Source organism: Labrus mixtus, chromosome 7 (genome assembly GCF_963584025.1).
Source record: "Labrus mixtus chromosome 7, fLabMix1.1, whole genome shotgun sequence".
Classification (NCBI taxonomy): Eukaryota; Metazoa; Chordata; class Actinopteri; order Labriformes; family Labridae; genus Labrus; species Labrus mixtus.
The window spans coordinates 17692322-17708883 of NC_083618.1; the positions used below are offsets into that span (position 1 = coordinate 17692322).

At 40.5% G+C, this 16562-nt stretch overlaps 1 protein-coding gene across 2 annotated transcripts in view; it reads left to right on the forward strand.

Annotated features, from left to right (window-relative positions):
• The window catches only part of slc12a5a (solute carrier family 12 member 5a), a 106948-nt gene that overhangs the window by 41634 nt on the left and 48752 nt on the right, over positions 1 to 16562 (forward strand). For both annotated transcript variants that reach the window (XM_061043357.1, XM_061043358.1), the window contains exons 2-3: positions 14570 to 14670; positions 15245 to 15382. In XM_061043357.1, coding sequence (XP_060899340.1) covers positions 14570 to 14670; positions 15245 to 15382 — 239 coding nt within the window. The remainder of the gene's footprint in view (positions 1 to 14569; positions 14671 to 15244; positions 15383 to 16562) is intronic.

Here is a 16562-nt window from a genome sequence, read left to right on the forward strand (position 1 = left end):
TGTTTACATTTTTTTTTATTGTTGCTAGCATATAGCTGTTCTTTCTTTTTGGTCCCGGTTATTTTTGTTATTGAGTTTATTGTAAAGTACTTTAACCCTCCAATACTCCCCTGAGCTAAGGTGATACATCGTTACATTAAATACTGTGTTATTATTTTATTATTAATATAAACTAGAATAAATTTATAGTTATTAGACAACATTTAGCTGTGACATTTTATTGTATAATGGTTTGAAGTGAGAACCTTATAAAGTTGCATGAATGTGTGTGCATGTGTGTGTGAGTGTGTTTGCATGGTGCCACTTTCTCTCCCCCTCGCTGCCTGTCTGTCCCTCCCAGGGCACGGCTGTAAAAAGCTCTTAAAGCTTTCATCTCCGTCTTAATCCAAACCAGTGTTCCATTATTTATTTATCTGCCAGAGACCAGAAATATCCGCTAAGATCTGCCCAGCTTCGACATGATGAGCCCCAGACTTGCGGTGGGTCTCTGGGCAGAGTGGTCACACATACACAAGCAAACACACACACACACAAATAAATGGGAAAATGAGCACACAAGTGTTAGGAACGGAGATACTGAGGCACATACCCTGTAACGCTATCAGTAAACGACTGGGACAGCGCTCAGACGCTCAGGTAATGCACCTGTGCTGAGGCACCTGATATATCCCAGAATGCTCTGGTGTTATCTACTCGGGCCAGATTGAAGAACAAGGCTCTAATCTTTATGTGTTTGGCTCCCTCAGTCTGTTTGTGTCTGTGTCCCTGTCCCCATGCTGCAGGGCTTCGGTCTGCTGCGGTCTTTCTTTCTGGACTCCATTACTTTTCCTGCAAAAGGCTATAAACTCTCCTAATCGTGGGTGCTCTCTAGCTCTCTCCTGCTCCATCCCTTTCCCACTTTTTCATCTCTTTAAATTGTCAGGTCTGATGCAGGACTACGAACAAGTTGTGAGGTAACTTTTCTGTTTTGGGTCACTCTCACAAGTTTAACAGGCTTTCCCTATGAGAAAAAGGAAGTAGTCGTTTTCAGTAAAAACTACTATGATAGAGCCACTGCACAGTGCATGCTCTGCATTTTAAGAAATGAGCACCTAAAGAGACAGCCCTCTTATATATCTCAATAGGAGGCAGTGCCTTGTTACATTAGGAGTGGCTCCATAAAGTTAGGGCAAAACAACATTAAGTTGTTTGCAAAGAAAATGTAACCAATTTTACTTTTGCTGTATTGCATCACTACAACTGTGTCAAGTATTTGTGTTTGCAAAATGAAACACAAGCAAGGTCACCTTACTGATGAGTTGAATTTGAATTGGCACAAAAAACACTTTGAAGCCAGACGGTGGTGACGTTCCATTACGTTACTGCTGCCTGCTCTGCTGCTGTCCGCTGTGTTTGACTTTGTGTCCGTCAGCGTTGTCTTCCGCCCGGCAGGAGAGTTGCTCCGTGCTGTGATTGGATTTAATAACTGATTTTGAGCATGGCTTTCTATGACTGTGGGGAAATCTGGTGTTTTAACATTATAGATGAAGAAGAGGGAAACATGAGTCTGGTAGGTAAAACATGTTCACATGTAGATTTACCAAATCAGGTGTTTGCTAAATGTTGCCAGCCACTTTCAAAAAGAAATACCCTCTACATTTATTGCAATTATAAGAAATCCTAAAGCGTTTTTATTAGATATTCTAAAACGATCCCACACCTTTGAATGTTTTGCCTGGTCACTTGTGGATCCATAAATGTAAACTCCAAGCTATGCAACTGCAAACCAAGCCATGCAGGCCACTTCATCATTAGAGGCCAGCTAGGAATTTGCCAGCCAGCTTACTTAGAATGGTTAAACATTAGTATATACTGAAAGCAGCACTGTCTGTCCAGGAACTTATCATTATTTTGGTAGCTAAAGCCCAGAACCAGTAACAATAAAGCACCGGTCCTCAGTATCCACCCCGCTTTTCTGTTCTTGCAAATGTCGTGACATGTTTCCGAGGCCTCTTTTTTACGCTTCCTTGAAAGTGAAGTTGTCTTTCACAACCAAAATCTATGAACTCTCTCCTGGATTGCCATCCTACATTCATGTTTCTAGTCTGCATGCAATTATATAATGGCTGTATGAAAAGTTTGGTCAGCCCTGACTTAGACAATAAACCCTGCATTGCTAATATGCTGATAAATGCGATAACATGTTAGCGTTGTCCAAAGCTTATTTAGCTGACCATCACAAGGTGTTTTTAAAATGAAACTTGTAATCCTGATTCATGTTGAATTTCACTTTTAGTTTCAGTCAACCGGGCCTTCCGAAAATTGATAACAAGCAGATTGTTGGAAAGACAAACTCAATGGGTATGCCATCTTCAGACAACTTAGATAGCTAGAAACGGTGATGTTGTGTAGATGTAAAGTAACACAAAGCCATTTTTTTCCCACCCTCCAAGGTGTTTAGTCCTACATTAGTGCCAGTTCAAACTGTTGTTCATCACATGCCTGATCGCCTGCGATTGAGTTAGTTGCAGAGTTTCTTTAAAGTCTCTTATGTGCTTTCTGATGTTGTTGCCTTTCAAAACAGCTGAATTGATGCTGTAAGTTCCTGGTTAATGCCAGCCTGCCTTGACTTTCAGAGAGGATGGTGAAATGTTTCACTGAAGTTATTTTTGGCCACGTTACATAATAAGTCTCCCTTTCCGTCTCTTTACATGAAGTGGTGTGATGCTACGCACTCAGCAGGCCGGTCAGCACTCAAGAACTCATACTTGTGTATCTTAAGAGTTTTTTTCGAGGATTTTCTTTCACAAACAAAAGATGTCAATCAATCACCCAGAAAAATATGAACAAACTGTTGTGAGACAGATATGGTAAAATAGTAAAACCTTGCCTGGGTGCAGCGTGCTTACATTTTAGAGCAGTTGGAGAGACCAAGCTTTTCTTGGCTAATAGAAGCAGACAAACCATCTGGGTATGTGGAAGTTTTCCCAGTCGGCAAGTCAACCTGTGAACCACAAAAGGTTCCAGTAAACACATAAAGTCTCATGCTGTTTGATGGGTTTGCATTCGATTTTCCAGCTCCATGAAAATGTCCTGCACAAAAAAGGGAGATGTAAATTTTAAGAAATGAATGTCACGCTACTTTTTAAAAGGTTTCTTAAGAGTCAGTTGAAATACTTGCATGAGTCTTAGATTGCTCATTTATTATTTTTTCCACCATCTTATATCCTTGTCCAATAATTCTATCTTTTTAGGACTTGTTGTTCTCCAACCCTGGCTGTTGTTTAACAATGATATAACCTCTAAGGGAGATGCCAATTTTTCAGGGCTTCTGGTGTAGCCGGCAGTTATTCATATAAGAAATGACAGATATCCAGTCTAGGACTTTTGCTCCTGATTGTTAACAGACTTGTGACACCAGAATGAAGTCAGAGTAGAGGGACAGCATCTACGACCAGGTTTTTTATTTAGGCAGAAAAGCTAGACCACAGCAGAAGGGTTTTAGGATTGCAATACGACCATTTGTCAATTTATTTTGATCTCCGCAGAAGAGGCGGATCACAGACTTTAAGAAACATGAGCACGTTATCCATCCATATTCTACGTTCAGAAGGGTCAATACAGAATGGTCATGCTTGTTCCCTTGTAATGTATCAAAACACCAATAAGGAGTCTACATATTTCATGTTTTAGGTAATCTAAATAATAAAACTTGAACAAACTAAATCATTTGATTCTAAAATAACCTCCTTTTTCAGTCTGCTAGATGGTGATAATGTGTTGGTTGAAAAAAGCTAAATAATGACATCATATCACAACATATGTCACCACATTTATACAAAATGTAAAAATACATCATAACATTGTATATTGACTTTAGTATCATGATAATATCGTGTTGCTGAGCCTCTGCTGATTCTGCCCCTTACATATATATATATACACAGTATATATATACTGTATATGGTAATACTTGTGGGTTTGTTTCATTCAATGTCTTAGTTGAACGTTGGTTCACTCCCTGGATGTTAGAATGCTTCTCTGCACTGAAGCATGATGACTTTGTTATTGGCCTGGAGGAGAGAGGACTCAAAGGGGTGAGGAAAAGGGCAGAAAGGAAAGAAGTGAAAAGGGGGAAAGTGGAGGAGGTGGTGTGGGAATGAAGAGACCACAGGGATGAGGTTTCACGCCTTCGAGGAGGAAGACCGGGGAAGGAAATAAATGAGAAAAAGGTGGTGATGGAGGAGAGGAGAGGAGGACTTGCCCTCCCTCTGTTGTCCTCTGGGCTTTGGCTGGATTGCTTTCTCTCTGACTTGGAAGAGGAGATGGGAAAGGATGGAGAACTTGGCCACAGCCGGAGGAGTGAAAGTGGGGCCAGTAAGGAGACAAGATACTCGGTTGATAATTTTGCACCTCGATTCACACCTTCAGCATTCTCTCAGAGGGCTGCAAACCTGGCCAGATGATAGTGCTGTCACCTTAGATCAGACCCCGAGATCACAGAAACTTCTCTGCCATCAAGGACTTTGCTCTCTCTCTCTCTCTCTCTCTCTCTCTCTCTCTCTCTCTCTGTCGCTCTCTTTCTCGTCCTATCACAGGCGGTTGCCCCTTCTTGTCCAAAAAAATGTGCCAAATGTAATAAACGTGTGATAGTACTTGGCTCAACGTCCGGACCTGGCACCAAAGCAGCCCAAAGGAAATTATGTTTCCGAGTTAAATTGGTTTCCTGGCATGTGATAAGTTAGGGTGAATTTTAAATCCGTGACCTCATGAAAATATGTCAATCTTCCAGGTGCTATCATCTCCTCCAATTCCGTCACCTCTCTCCCTCTCTCTGCCTCTTTGCCCCTGTGTCTTTTCTTCTGGCTAAAAAAGTAAAAGATAGCAGGTGTGGGACACCTTTGCACCCTTACCAATTACTGCACCAGTGTATAATCCTCCCAAACGTCACCTCTCTCTTCCCACTCAATCCTTCTCCCTCCCTGCTGCTCTCACTCTCTCACCTCCACCCACACCTTTTCTTTCTTTTTTTTTCATCTCTTTCCTTCATCCCCGAAGCCCCGTTCGGCTCTGTGGCTCGCCAATTACAGCAGTGGCAGTGGGCAGCTAGCTCCAGTAACTCCCACAGGCATTCTCCATGCATGCAGGAGGCATGCAGCTGAGTAACACGACACAGGGTGTTCTCCCAAAGCCGGCCCACCACCTGAGGGTGTCTGATAGGCAGGCTCCGCTGCAAACTCCGTGTTACTGGTTGTACATGGCTAACCATTCACTGCAGCTCATTCTCTACCTGCCTGACACTTATCCGAACAAGTGAACATCCTGAAAGGGTTCCAGACAGGAAGACAAGTCGAGGTATGACTGCAGAGAGCAGAGGGATTTTGGTTTGAAAGTGTTAATGCTAATGTAGCAGTCTGTGAGTAATTCTGGATGTGAAATGGAGAAATGTGAGCTTTTGAGAGGAGAGAGTTTACCAGAATGCAAAGACTAGTGTGTGGTGATCTGAATCGATCTCTAGCAAATGATTCAGCAACTTTTCAGTTTAACATCTCAGTCTTCCCTCTTATGATGTCATTTGACACTTCCTGATTCTCTAATGTGAGCATCAGCTTCTTTTTATCACTATTTCTCATTACTGTGAACTGATTTTATTACTCTTATTATTACTGTGTGTTACTGCATTGCTGATTAGATAACTCTAGACATTTGAAGACAAAAACAGGGGTCTAGGAAACTGTAATCTATGTTTCTTTTCTTCCGCTTTCAGCCTCTCTTTAATCATCTTTTCATTGGTATTAAAAGCATCAAATTAGTGTTTGCATGTTTGCAGAGAAACCCTAACCAAAGTCATTGGTATAATTATCTAGATGACAGTAAAATAATTTTTTTGAAAATAATTACTAAGAATTTTTAAGACTAAAGTTTATCTTAAGGGCAGTGTTTAAGGCCACAAATCTATGCTCTAAAATTATTATTATTATTATTTTTTTTACAGTGTAACAGCGACCGTCTGAGTGCCTGCCAGCTCTCTATTTCCTCTTATCTGATGCATAGAAATCTAAGACACTTTAGCTCAGCTGCTGAAGTGTTTTGTAATCTGTGTTTTTGTGTCAAATAGAAGAAGATTCTTATCGGCCAAATATTAGCGCCAGAGATTATTGAACAGTATTCTGTGATAATGGGAAAACAGAAGGCCAAGAATAAATTGAATTCTGTCATGGAACGATAAGACCAATGAAAAACAGTCCTTATGAAATACAGTGAATAAAAAAAAAATCCCAGTCTGCTTTTTCTCTGCATCAACTCATCACCAGCGATATTCCTCTGGTCGTCGCAGGGATTTACAAATAAAAAGGGGAAAGGATGTTTCGTTTTATTTGTGTGTCAGTCTCCTCCTACATCTAATCACCTTCTACGCCTTATGTCAGATAGAGAGGGAGCCCCTGGGAAGGCGTTGCAGGGACCTGACATTAAACAAAAATGAATCTTGACATGCACAGCTAGAGGCGAGGCAGCAGCAGTGGGGGGAAATAGGACCAAACCCACCCATTCATCATCAGACGGTGACATGTGCCGAGGCCTGGTCAACATGCCAAGAGTTCAGTGCATGCAAAGATATTCTCCTGCTTCCCTCTTCCCTCAGCCAATCAGTTGCTGAGGCGAGGCGGCATTAAAATTTATACAGAGCTGAAGCACCAGACTGAATGCTGATCATGCCACAGGTTCTCTCCTGCAAAACCACAGAAGAAGAACATTTGAAATAGGTGTGCCTGCATGTAACCATAAAAGCGCATCATGTGTGTTACCAGCAGCAGAGAAGAAGAAAAAAGAGAGAAAGAAAAGGGAGAGTGGGAGACAGAGAGAAAAGCAGAGCAGAGCGTGAGATCCCATTATACAAGGCTGTTGTGTCTCTGATGTGGAGCTGAAGCCATGATGGAGAGAGAAGAGAGAGAATTTCTATTTCTGACACTGTGTGGGAGCAGATGTGGGCTTGTAACCATATGCTGTTGCTATTTTTTCTTTCTGTACATTATGTATATCACTTGTAAATGCAGGATTTTAAAGGAAAACAAGACTTGTTCACTTCTTCTTGCCTGTGTTCCTCGTTTTAAAAAGACGTCTGCAGAGGACAGCACTTGTCCTCACTCGCTTCTGGTACTGCAAACGTCTGCAGAGAATCTTGAGAAAATTCAAAATTTCACTGTCGGGGGTTAAACATTTAGTTGAAAGTGGTAGCTATCCTGCTTAAGCATGCACACGGCAAAGTCTTCATTTCAACCCACCCCCTTTCTCTCATGCTGTCTTTTTTCAGCTGTACGTTGCTGTTGTCCTGATCAGTTCTCTCTTATTTCTTAACAATGAGATCAAGTGAAGCGAGATTTCCTTTCTAAATAGAGTTAATTAAACAAACAGAAATAGTCACAAATAGAGTGTTAAGAAGAGAGAGTTTCTGTTAATATTGAAAACAAACATTGATATTGATTTTAAAGTAAGGTTACTTGTTATATCGGTATGAGAAGAATAGTCTTTAATGGTGACAGTCAGAGACATCCAGATGAATGTCTTTACAGAGGATTTGTATCTGGCTTTAATAATCTTATGTGCTACACGACATCCTGTTCCCCTCTGCGATCTGTTATATATTAAACTGAAAGCTTTTACATGAGGGTCAATTTCTGGGCAAACTATTTTTTTGTTCCAGAATAGGAATGAAAAAAATGGATATGTTTGGGTCCATGTTAAATCCTGATTTGCCTGGAATTTAGATTAAAGTGACCTTAATCCTTCACCTGACTCCTCCCAGTATCCCCCCTCCTCCCCCCCCCCCTCCTCCTCCATGTCATAAGGCTTACAGGCAGAATGAAAGAGAGCTGTGGGATTGATTTCCAGACATGAATTGATGTGTCACTGTGGTGACATTCGGAGGAGATGAGAGAATCAGCGAGTGAACTCATGACCTGCACGGATTTGGCAATGCACCAAGGAACAATGGCGGGGAACGCAGCCAGAAAATCCAACTCCGTCTTTTTTTAATTGTTTGTTTCCGACCCACTAATTCCATTTAAATGGATACAAATGAAATGTCTCTGTATGCGCGAATACTCACTGTTTACTCCACTGTGAGGAACAACCAAATGATGCTCTGTATTCACTGTCATACATGAAGTAGCTGTGGGTACGTTTTGTATGAAAGACCTCACTTTCTCAGCAGCACTCGAGTAGTTTCATATTTCACGTGTCCCTACTTCCACATGAAATGGCTGAAATCCAGCCAGACTAAGATTAATTGGCCGAAGCCGTTCTGCTGCTAGTGTACAACACCATGAGTGGGGTCTGAGCCAAACATATGCGTCGTCACATATTAAATATACACACACATAAATACACACAAAGTCAACAAGTGTCTCTGAGCCTCTGTTGAGTCAGCTCCTCAAGAATCAACATCCAGCGCGTTGGCTATTCCCCCTTTAAGTGACTCCTCAGAGAGAAGTAACAGAATGGCACACAGTAAAGAGAGAGAGAGAGAGAGAACAGTGACTGTCGCCACCTAACCACTGTACAAGGAGGATCAATAAAACAAAGTCAAATAGTTCTCAGAGTAATCCTCTGAGCCTCTGTTCAAAGATCTGTTGGAAAACTGTGAATTGTCCGATCAAGAGCAGCGTTGGGGGCTTCCACTCATTTGTAGTAAATCTAACATTTACTCTCAGATACTGACAGTGTCCTCACTCCTGCAGTAGATCATTCTCACAGACAACAGAGAGCACAAATAGAACATGAGAGATAGTACCTGAGTGGAAGTTTCCAACCACATTGTAAAGCTTAAGCGTGATTTACAATCGTGATTGGGCCTAATTCTTTCTTCGGACGTCTCATACCAAATTACTTTCTGAATTATTGTTAAATGTATGCATCTTAAAACCCTAAAATCACCTTATGGTTTATACATTTTGGTTGCAAAAATTCAATTCAAAAGTCAATAAACGTCTGTCCATATTATCTATATTCAAATTAAATCCATCTAAACCTCCATGTTATTTTTAATTTGTCTTCTAATTGAATCCTAAAGTATATGCGGTTGGATGACAGGAAATTAAACAAAGACTATTTTGGTCAATGTACTGTATATAAATAGTTTTTTTGGGTATGTATTGTTCCTACTTCTCTCTTGGTCTAATATAGTAGTAAAATAATTAGTGTTACGTTTTAGACTTTAAACAGAGAAAAGTAGAAAATCCTCAAAATTCCAGATGCTGAAACCACAAAACAATCTGAATTTTTCTCCTTAAATTGATTCATTCCAATGGGTGACTACAATTTCAACAAACATTAAAATAAAATATTTTTGTTTAGCTTCAATGGATATGTTGGAACCCAATCCGCTGCATGATTTGGAAGACAAATTATTTGGGAGCTGAAGTTAAACTGAGTTGACTTTGGCAGGAGATCAGAGGAGTGCATCTACACCGCATTAAAAATAATCTCCTGCATCTCCTGCATAGTACATTAAATGAGTCCATATAGTAAAACACATCCTATCATTTCCCTCCTTGGCTTGACACCAACTAAATCGAGGTACTTCAGCTACAAACAAGATACCTTTGAGAACATCAGACAGTTCTACAGAGACAGAATTAGTACGATAAATTGAGTCCGTGTTGTAAAAAATATATTTTTATTTCCCTTTTTGGCATGACACCAGCTAAACGGATGTACCTCAAGTTTCAGCATCTTCCCAACAAACTTTAACTGCACTAGGTTGAGGAAAGGAGAAGTGAAGAGATAGTGTTTTTGTTTTGCAGAGGATTTAGAAGAAGCCGGCATGTTCAGTGAGCAGTAAAGCTCTGGATTTTGACCACAGATAGGAGAGGCTTTGATAGTGAGAGCCATTGTTGGAGCGATCCCCTCAGATTGAAGGAGGATAAGCTGCTCGGGGGACGCGGCCAGAGCTGAAATCTTTTAGGCACTGTCATTTCTCCAAAAAGAGGGGATCCATCATCCCTTTGATGATGGAGTTTTAATTATTAGACGATGGGAAGAAATGGGCCATGGAGAGATAAGTGATGGGAGAGAGGAGTTTGTCTTTCGGGCATTAGCCCTGCAGATATACAAATGTGTGAAGGAGTGTGTGTGTTCTCAATAAGATCACGTATCACTTTGATCCTTCAAGAAGTGCTCTGTGTGTGCGGAAGAGTATGTTAATGTTTGTACTTTGATCTTTCCAGCACTCATTCACTATTTCTCACATGATGAACGCTATCGGGTGATCTATAGTAAGTAGTATTAAATCGAGATGTCAAACATTTATGAATTATTTGTATGGTATCTTTTGTTAGAAACAATGGAGGACTGGTTTAGTTTAGGCATAATTTATATTTGCAGATTAGGGATTGGGTCTTCTTGGTCTGAAGTCCTTTATCACTAACCGCTGTCTACTCAGGAAGTAGTTGTCAACTACAATCAAAGTTGGCCTTTGATTCCAGAGGCACTAACATTGTCATCAGATGATTGCTAATAGATTCTTAGATTGGTTCAGGAACAGCACTGCCGTCCTGTGTTCATTAGCTGATTAACATCTACTGTTTCGATCATGGCTTCACTGCCACTTGTGAATACAACACCTGACTTGCATTGGCCAATCACACAATAATTCATTAAGGATGCACCTATCTGACTTTTCCAGTCACTACATGGGCTGTTGGAATTGTTCAAAACACTTCTGTTATAATCAGTCTCATAAGTGTTTCTCAAGAATAACTTTAAAGATACAGCAAGAAGCCTTAGAACTTGATTACCTCCAAAAAGCTGCCACTTAGGCTCCCTTCTTCTTGCTTCAAGTAAAATGGCTACCAAGTGCAACATTGGTGTATCACGTACCAAAGGCACAAACATGTAACCGTATTATTGGTAAATGGTAAATGGACTTGAGCTTGTATAGCATTGCATTTGACACCCATTCACACGCTGATGGCAGAGGCTGCAAAGTAAAGTGTCCATCAGCATTAACGAATCCATTCGTACACATTCATATTCGCCGTTGACTAATTTGGGGTTAAGTGTCTTGCCCAAGGACACATCGGGTGTAACTGCGTGAGCTGGGGATCGAACCCCCGACCTTCCAAGTTGATAGACGACCGACTCTACCACTGAACCACAGCCGCCCCACTGGGCTGAATATATTGGTAGAGGATCTACCATTCTCTCCCACTGACACCCATACCTGTTCCAGCTATTTCAAATTGTTGAGTTGTATTGTAAAGCACGGCTATTATAACCTGTAACATTTTACTCTGTTCATTATAATCTTCTGCTGTGACAGCACTCACACACGAGGCTACGTTAATTAAAAAATGACACATTTCAAAGTCTCAACAAGTGGAAGCGTAATTGACTTCATTTTGTTCTGCAGTTCAACAGTTCTTCACTTTCTTTATCCTGTAATCTGGTGCAATGGTTATTGTCTTTCATCTAAAGGGTGTTTAATATGTGAAACCTTTACCAGCTTTCTTGTTAGGCTGTAGAAAGTTGAAGAAAAGAAGTTGTCCAGATGTGACATCTTGAAAATGAAGTTTTTTTTCCTACCAACAGTCCTAAACCCAAAGATCTCTGTGTGTTTGTGTGTTCACATACATACACTAGCACATTCTGTAGCCTATAGATGCTTATCCCATATGCCCTGTATTACAAGGCTGATATTATTTGTTTCCGAGTAGAATTAAATTGCTCGAGTTTGTTTTTATTATGATCAGATTATGGCCGTATGGTGTATTGTATTGTTTGTGCTGTGGATTTTATGGTGGTTTTATGTTCCGAGCTCTGGACCAAACACATTTCCCTGCGCAGGATAATAAAGTTAATCTGAATCTGTTTCCACAGGGGCGTGTAAAACTGTTATATATCACAGGCGCATATTATCCTCACTCGGCCTAAAGAGGTAAAAAAAAACAAAGAACTATATAATCCAGGTGTTCTTAAACGCTCTGCAGGACGCTTTAACCTTCCCTGTTGGCCGTTGTGTAGCCTATGTTTAAAGCAGCAGGTCCAATTAAACTGGACCTTAAAAGAAGCAGAAGCTTTTACATTCTGAGACAGAAGTGTGTCTCCCTCTTTTCCGTCCCAACTCTCCCTCTGCGGGATCCCATTTCAACCCCGGCTGCCACGTCTTTGTCCGTCTGACCGCGTCTCTCTCTCCCTGTCACTTTTCGCTCTCGCCCCATCCATCTGTGTCTCTCTCCATCCTCTCCTCCGCACTCTCATTCTCTTTCTGTCCATCTCTTTGTATTAACATCCCCTCAGCATGCGTTTTCTCCCCATTCTTTTCATGCTTTTTAGTGCACTGCATTTTCATGCATGCCCCTTTTTTTTCTCAGCTTCCCTGTCAGAGTGGCCCTCTTGCTCTGTCTGTGTAGAACAGTGTGGCGGCTGTAAGCGGTGCCCCGACGTCATGGCACATGGCTGCAGCATCCTTGCTATAAATAAACCGGCCTCGTGGTGCTCGGTCCAAGGCAGGACAGAGAGCCAGAGGGAGAGCAATCTGCTGTCTCCCTCAAGAGATGCTTGAAGGGGGAAGGTGTAAATATGACTGCTCCACTTGGTTAATAAAGTGATTCTGAATTTATCGTTATTCTAGTAGAAAGCAAACATCATGACAAGTACTAGGATAATCAAAGATAAAAAGCTAAAAACAAGAAGGTGTTAAATAACAATATTACAACCTCCTTAATTTACTTTGTTATATTAAGTCAGACTCAAATATGTTTTTGTATTCTGTGGGATCTGGTTTCACTAACTTGTGTTTAAGAAAAATAAATGTAAGCTAAAGCTCAAAGGACACATTGGAGGGTTAGGGTGAGCAGACCAATTACAGTATTTGTAGCATTCATGTAAGTGTAGTTATAGATCTGTTATTTGGTCTTACCTTCCTGCGTTAGGAAACCTTGTATCAGCAGGACTTTCCATGTACCCACAGAGACTCCACAGGTTTCTAATGAAGACACAAAATTAAGCTGATGTAAATCTAGCAGCATCAGTTCTAACCTGTAAAAACAACTTAAAGTTAAAACATCCAAAAATTGGAGCCTCTATTACTCCTTGAAATTAAGCTGAAACTAATTGTGAGCATTATGCAGAACTTTCTGTAGATAAACTTGAAGTAGTTAGTTAGCGGGAGGGCTAATATTACCTTCACAGAGTCAGTATTTCCTGTGCTCTTATATCATGACACTTGGTGGAAGGGTGATGCATGGGCAAAGGAAGAAACTATTACATGTTGGACCGCCTCAGACTCACACAGAAGCATTAATATTGAGGCCAACTCCCAAACAATGAATCAATGTCTTCAGGCTGAATGTACAGTGCTCATAACAACTGGTTTGGATACAAGCTGTCAGTTTAAGAACATTTCATATTTGTACATACTTAAATGTACATACAAACATATATGTGTTATGCCTGTGAAATATCTTTAGTATAAAGACATAAAAATGTACAGATGATATGATGATGCTTCCATATTTGGACATAATACTTTTATCTGGACATATGGTGGTTAGACTCACAGATTTGCATACAACAGATGTAGCTCTATTAGCATTGTCAGATTTATGCCATTTCTGAGTGTCTTTCTAGCTACAAAAACAAATCTGAGCAGTAAACAGTCCACTCATTCTCTTCTCTCTCACACTTTGTCCTCATGATTCTTGTTGTTGGTTTTGCTTCTTTTACTCGTTGAGGCCTTGAGGTGCTGAAAAAACAACTGGTTGTCCTTCTAGGGAAAACCCAGAAGGACAAATATGAACATGTTTGTTGTCTTTTTAAGTTTTACTGCACATGGTTTGATTGGAAAAGTCACTGGGAAAATGTATTGGCTAACTGCTTGTGTTGTTTGAGATCCATTTTGAAACCTCTATTGGGAATCGATGGGCTTGTCAATGGCCTAGTAGAATAACCAATCGATGCATCTTCCCAGAGCTCGACCTCCCGATCATGCGTGTTTCTTAAAGATCTGTTTGTGTTAGAGCTTTGCTTTGTGCCTTCCACAGTGAACTTGCAGGCAGATGCTGCTCTGTGGAGTCATGATGCCTAAAGCCAGCTGTCACCTTCATAACATCACACTCTTTCTACCGTTGTGGGTTTGCAGTGAGGGGAAAAAAGCTGCAGGAAAATGATTGAATAATTCTTATATTTTCTCTTTACAAGCGAAAGAAACTTGTGATGTCGTTGTTTGTCAGCGTAGCTAAAAAACTGATTGAGATGTTCCAGTTTGTGCTCCCCCTGTGGCCATATGGAAAATATAGCTCTGCAGTCTGCACATATTGTGAATGCACGCTCCATTAGTTGTGGTTCTGTTCCTCTAGGTTTCTGACTGTGGGCGCTTTGTGGTGATTGTACGACTCTCCTCCTCTCCTGGCAAACTTCCTGATGTTTAAGGATGTTTTCTTTCTGGTTTTTTTTTTTTTTAAACAACAAGTTGATGAATAAATGATGTTATTGCAAATGTGTTTTTTTTTGCACACAGAGATGCTCTTCCGTCTGTTTTTTTTGTGACATGCTTTATTTCAGTCTAAAGGTGTGTGTCTGTTTCTCACAGGTGATAGTAACCCCAAGGAGAGCAGCCCCTTCATCAACAGCAGTGATGCTGCTGCAGAGAAGAGCCAGCAGTATGACGGCAAGAACATGGCCTTGTTCGAGGTACGGCCCATTGTTATACACACACACACACACACACACACACACACACACCACACACGCGTATTTGTTAACGCACACAATTAGGCATGATCAGAAGAAGCAGGATACTCTCGCTCTCACCATTTCGGTGATTGAATAGGGGCTGTGACATCGATTAATGATGGTAATTACTGTGTGAAGGGCATGTGGGAACTTCAGGTTACAGCAAGAAAATCTCACACTGCTACAGGAAGGGAGTCCAACGAGGCAATTTGCCACAGCTCTGCACAAGTGTATTTACATTGTGCTCTCAGCGGGATTTCTAAACTAAACAAGAGAAAGAAAACAAAATGGGAAAATGAACAATGTACTGTGTAGGCACTTTCTTTGTTCTCAGTTGGGTTTGCATTTGCAGGAGAGGTGTAGCACAGAAGAAGGGTAACATACTGTGATCTGTTGACACTCTTGCCACACTACCACATCTGTATTATATATGAAGTTTTGCTCACAGTCTTTAAAGTGTTTTAATTTTCTTTCAGACCTCAGTTCAAAAGTACTGACTCCTGCCTTCTTGTCTGTTTTTGTGTCTCTGCAGGAGGAGATGGACACCAGCCCCATGGTGTCGTCTCTCCTCAGCAGCCTCGCCAACTACTCCAACCTGCCCCAAGGAAGCAAGGAGCACGAGGAGGCTGAGAACAACGAGGCCGAGACATCGCGCAAGAAACCCGTCAAGGTATGTTTCTACATCCATGTAAAAATACAGACTAAAAGATAAACATTAATAAAGTGGAGATGAGACCATTTGACTCATTATAGTGTACATTAACTGCAGGGAGACGAGAGGAGAGCAAGCAGGGTAAATTTGTCTTTGAGCAAATATTTTCATTTATAACACAAGGTAACAAACACATGTACACAGGTCAAACAAAACAACATCCACATAATGAAAAGAGACACAAAAGAGCTACATCAATGAAGGGCACCAGGCAACAGGTTCTTAATGGTGAATATTGAAGGGTTGTTAAGTAGTAATATTAAGTGCAATGGACAGACTATTGTTGCAGGCTCACTTTAAAATGTCCTTACTGATCAAGATATTTTTTATCCATATATGTTGCGGCCTCTGCAGAAATCAAACACATACTGTATGGCTCGAGAGAAAAGGACACCAAAAAAAATATTGGACTTCACACAGTTCACTTAAAGTTTTTCATCACTGAGCTTTATGTAACGTAAATATTTTCCTCCAAAGTAATCAAAGATGAACAATACAACAAATGAAACAAAAGGGACCGGAGACCCCGGCCAAAAAGAACAAAAGACTCAAAGGCGTCGAGCCAACCTCGCAATGGTATGTCGCTCTGGGCACCTCCCCCTAAACCTACTTAAAAAAACGAACCTACAGAAAAATAAGAAAACTGAAATTAGGATTTCTGGGTATCTCCAGCCCAAACTAAAATAACAAAACCCAGCAATCTAAACATGCATGAGTTTAATAATGTCTAATTTAGTAAAAATGAGAAAAAAAACATGGGATAGCAAAGAGCTCCTCAGCTATTACTGATCAGTTTGGAGTCAAGATGGATATAGAAACAGTGTGTGACAGTTGTTAAAAATGAGAAGTTTTGTATATTCATATAACAAGTGCAATGAATATGTATTTATCATAAAAACAAAATATTTTATTTAACTCTTAATATCCCAACAAATGTTTTTTTCCCCCCTTTTGTTTAAAATACCAACATAGATCTAAAATTACACAGAAAAAAAAGATTATAATTGTGCATGCTGTGGCAGATTTTCATAAAGGTATCAGCATTTTATCCACAACGTTTTTTTTTTATCAGGTAAATCATATTCTGAGCAGGACTGGAGGTCCTAATTTACTTTAAACCACATTGTTCAGTCTCTTA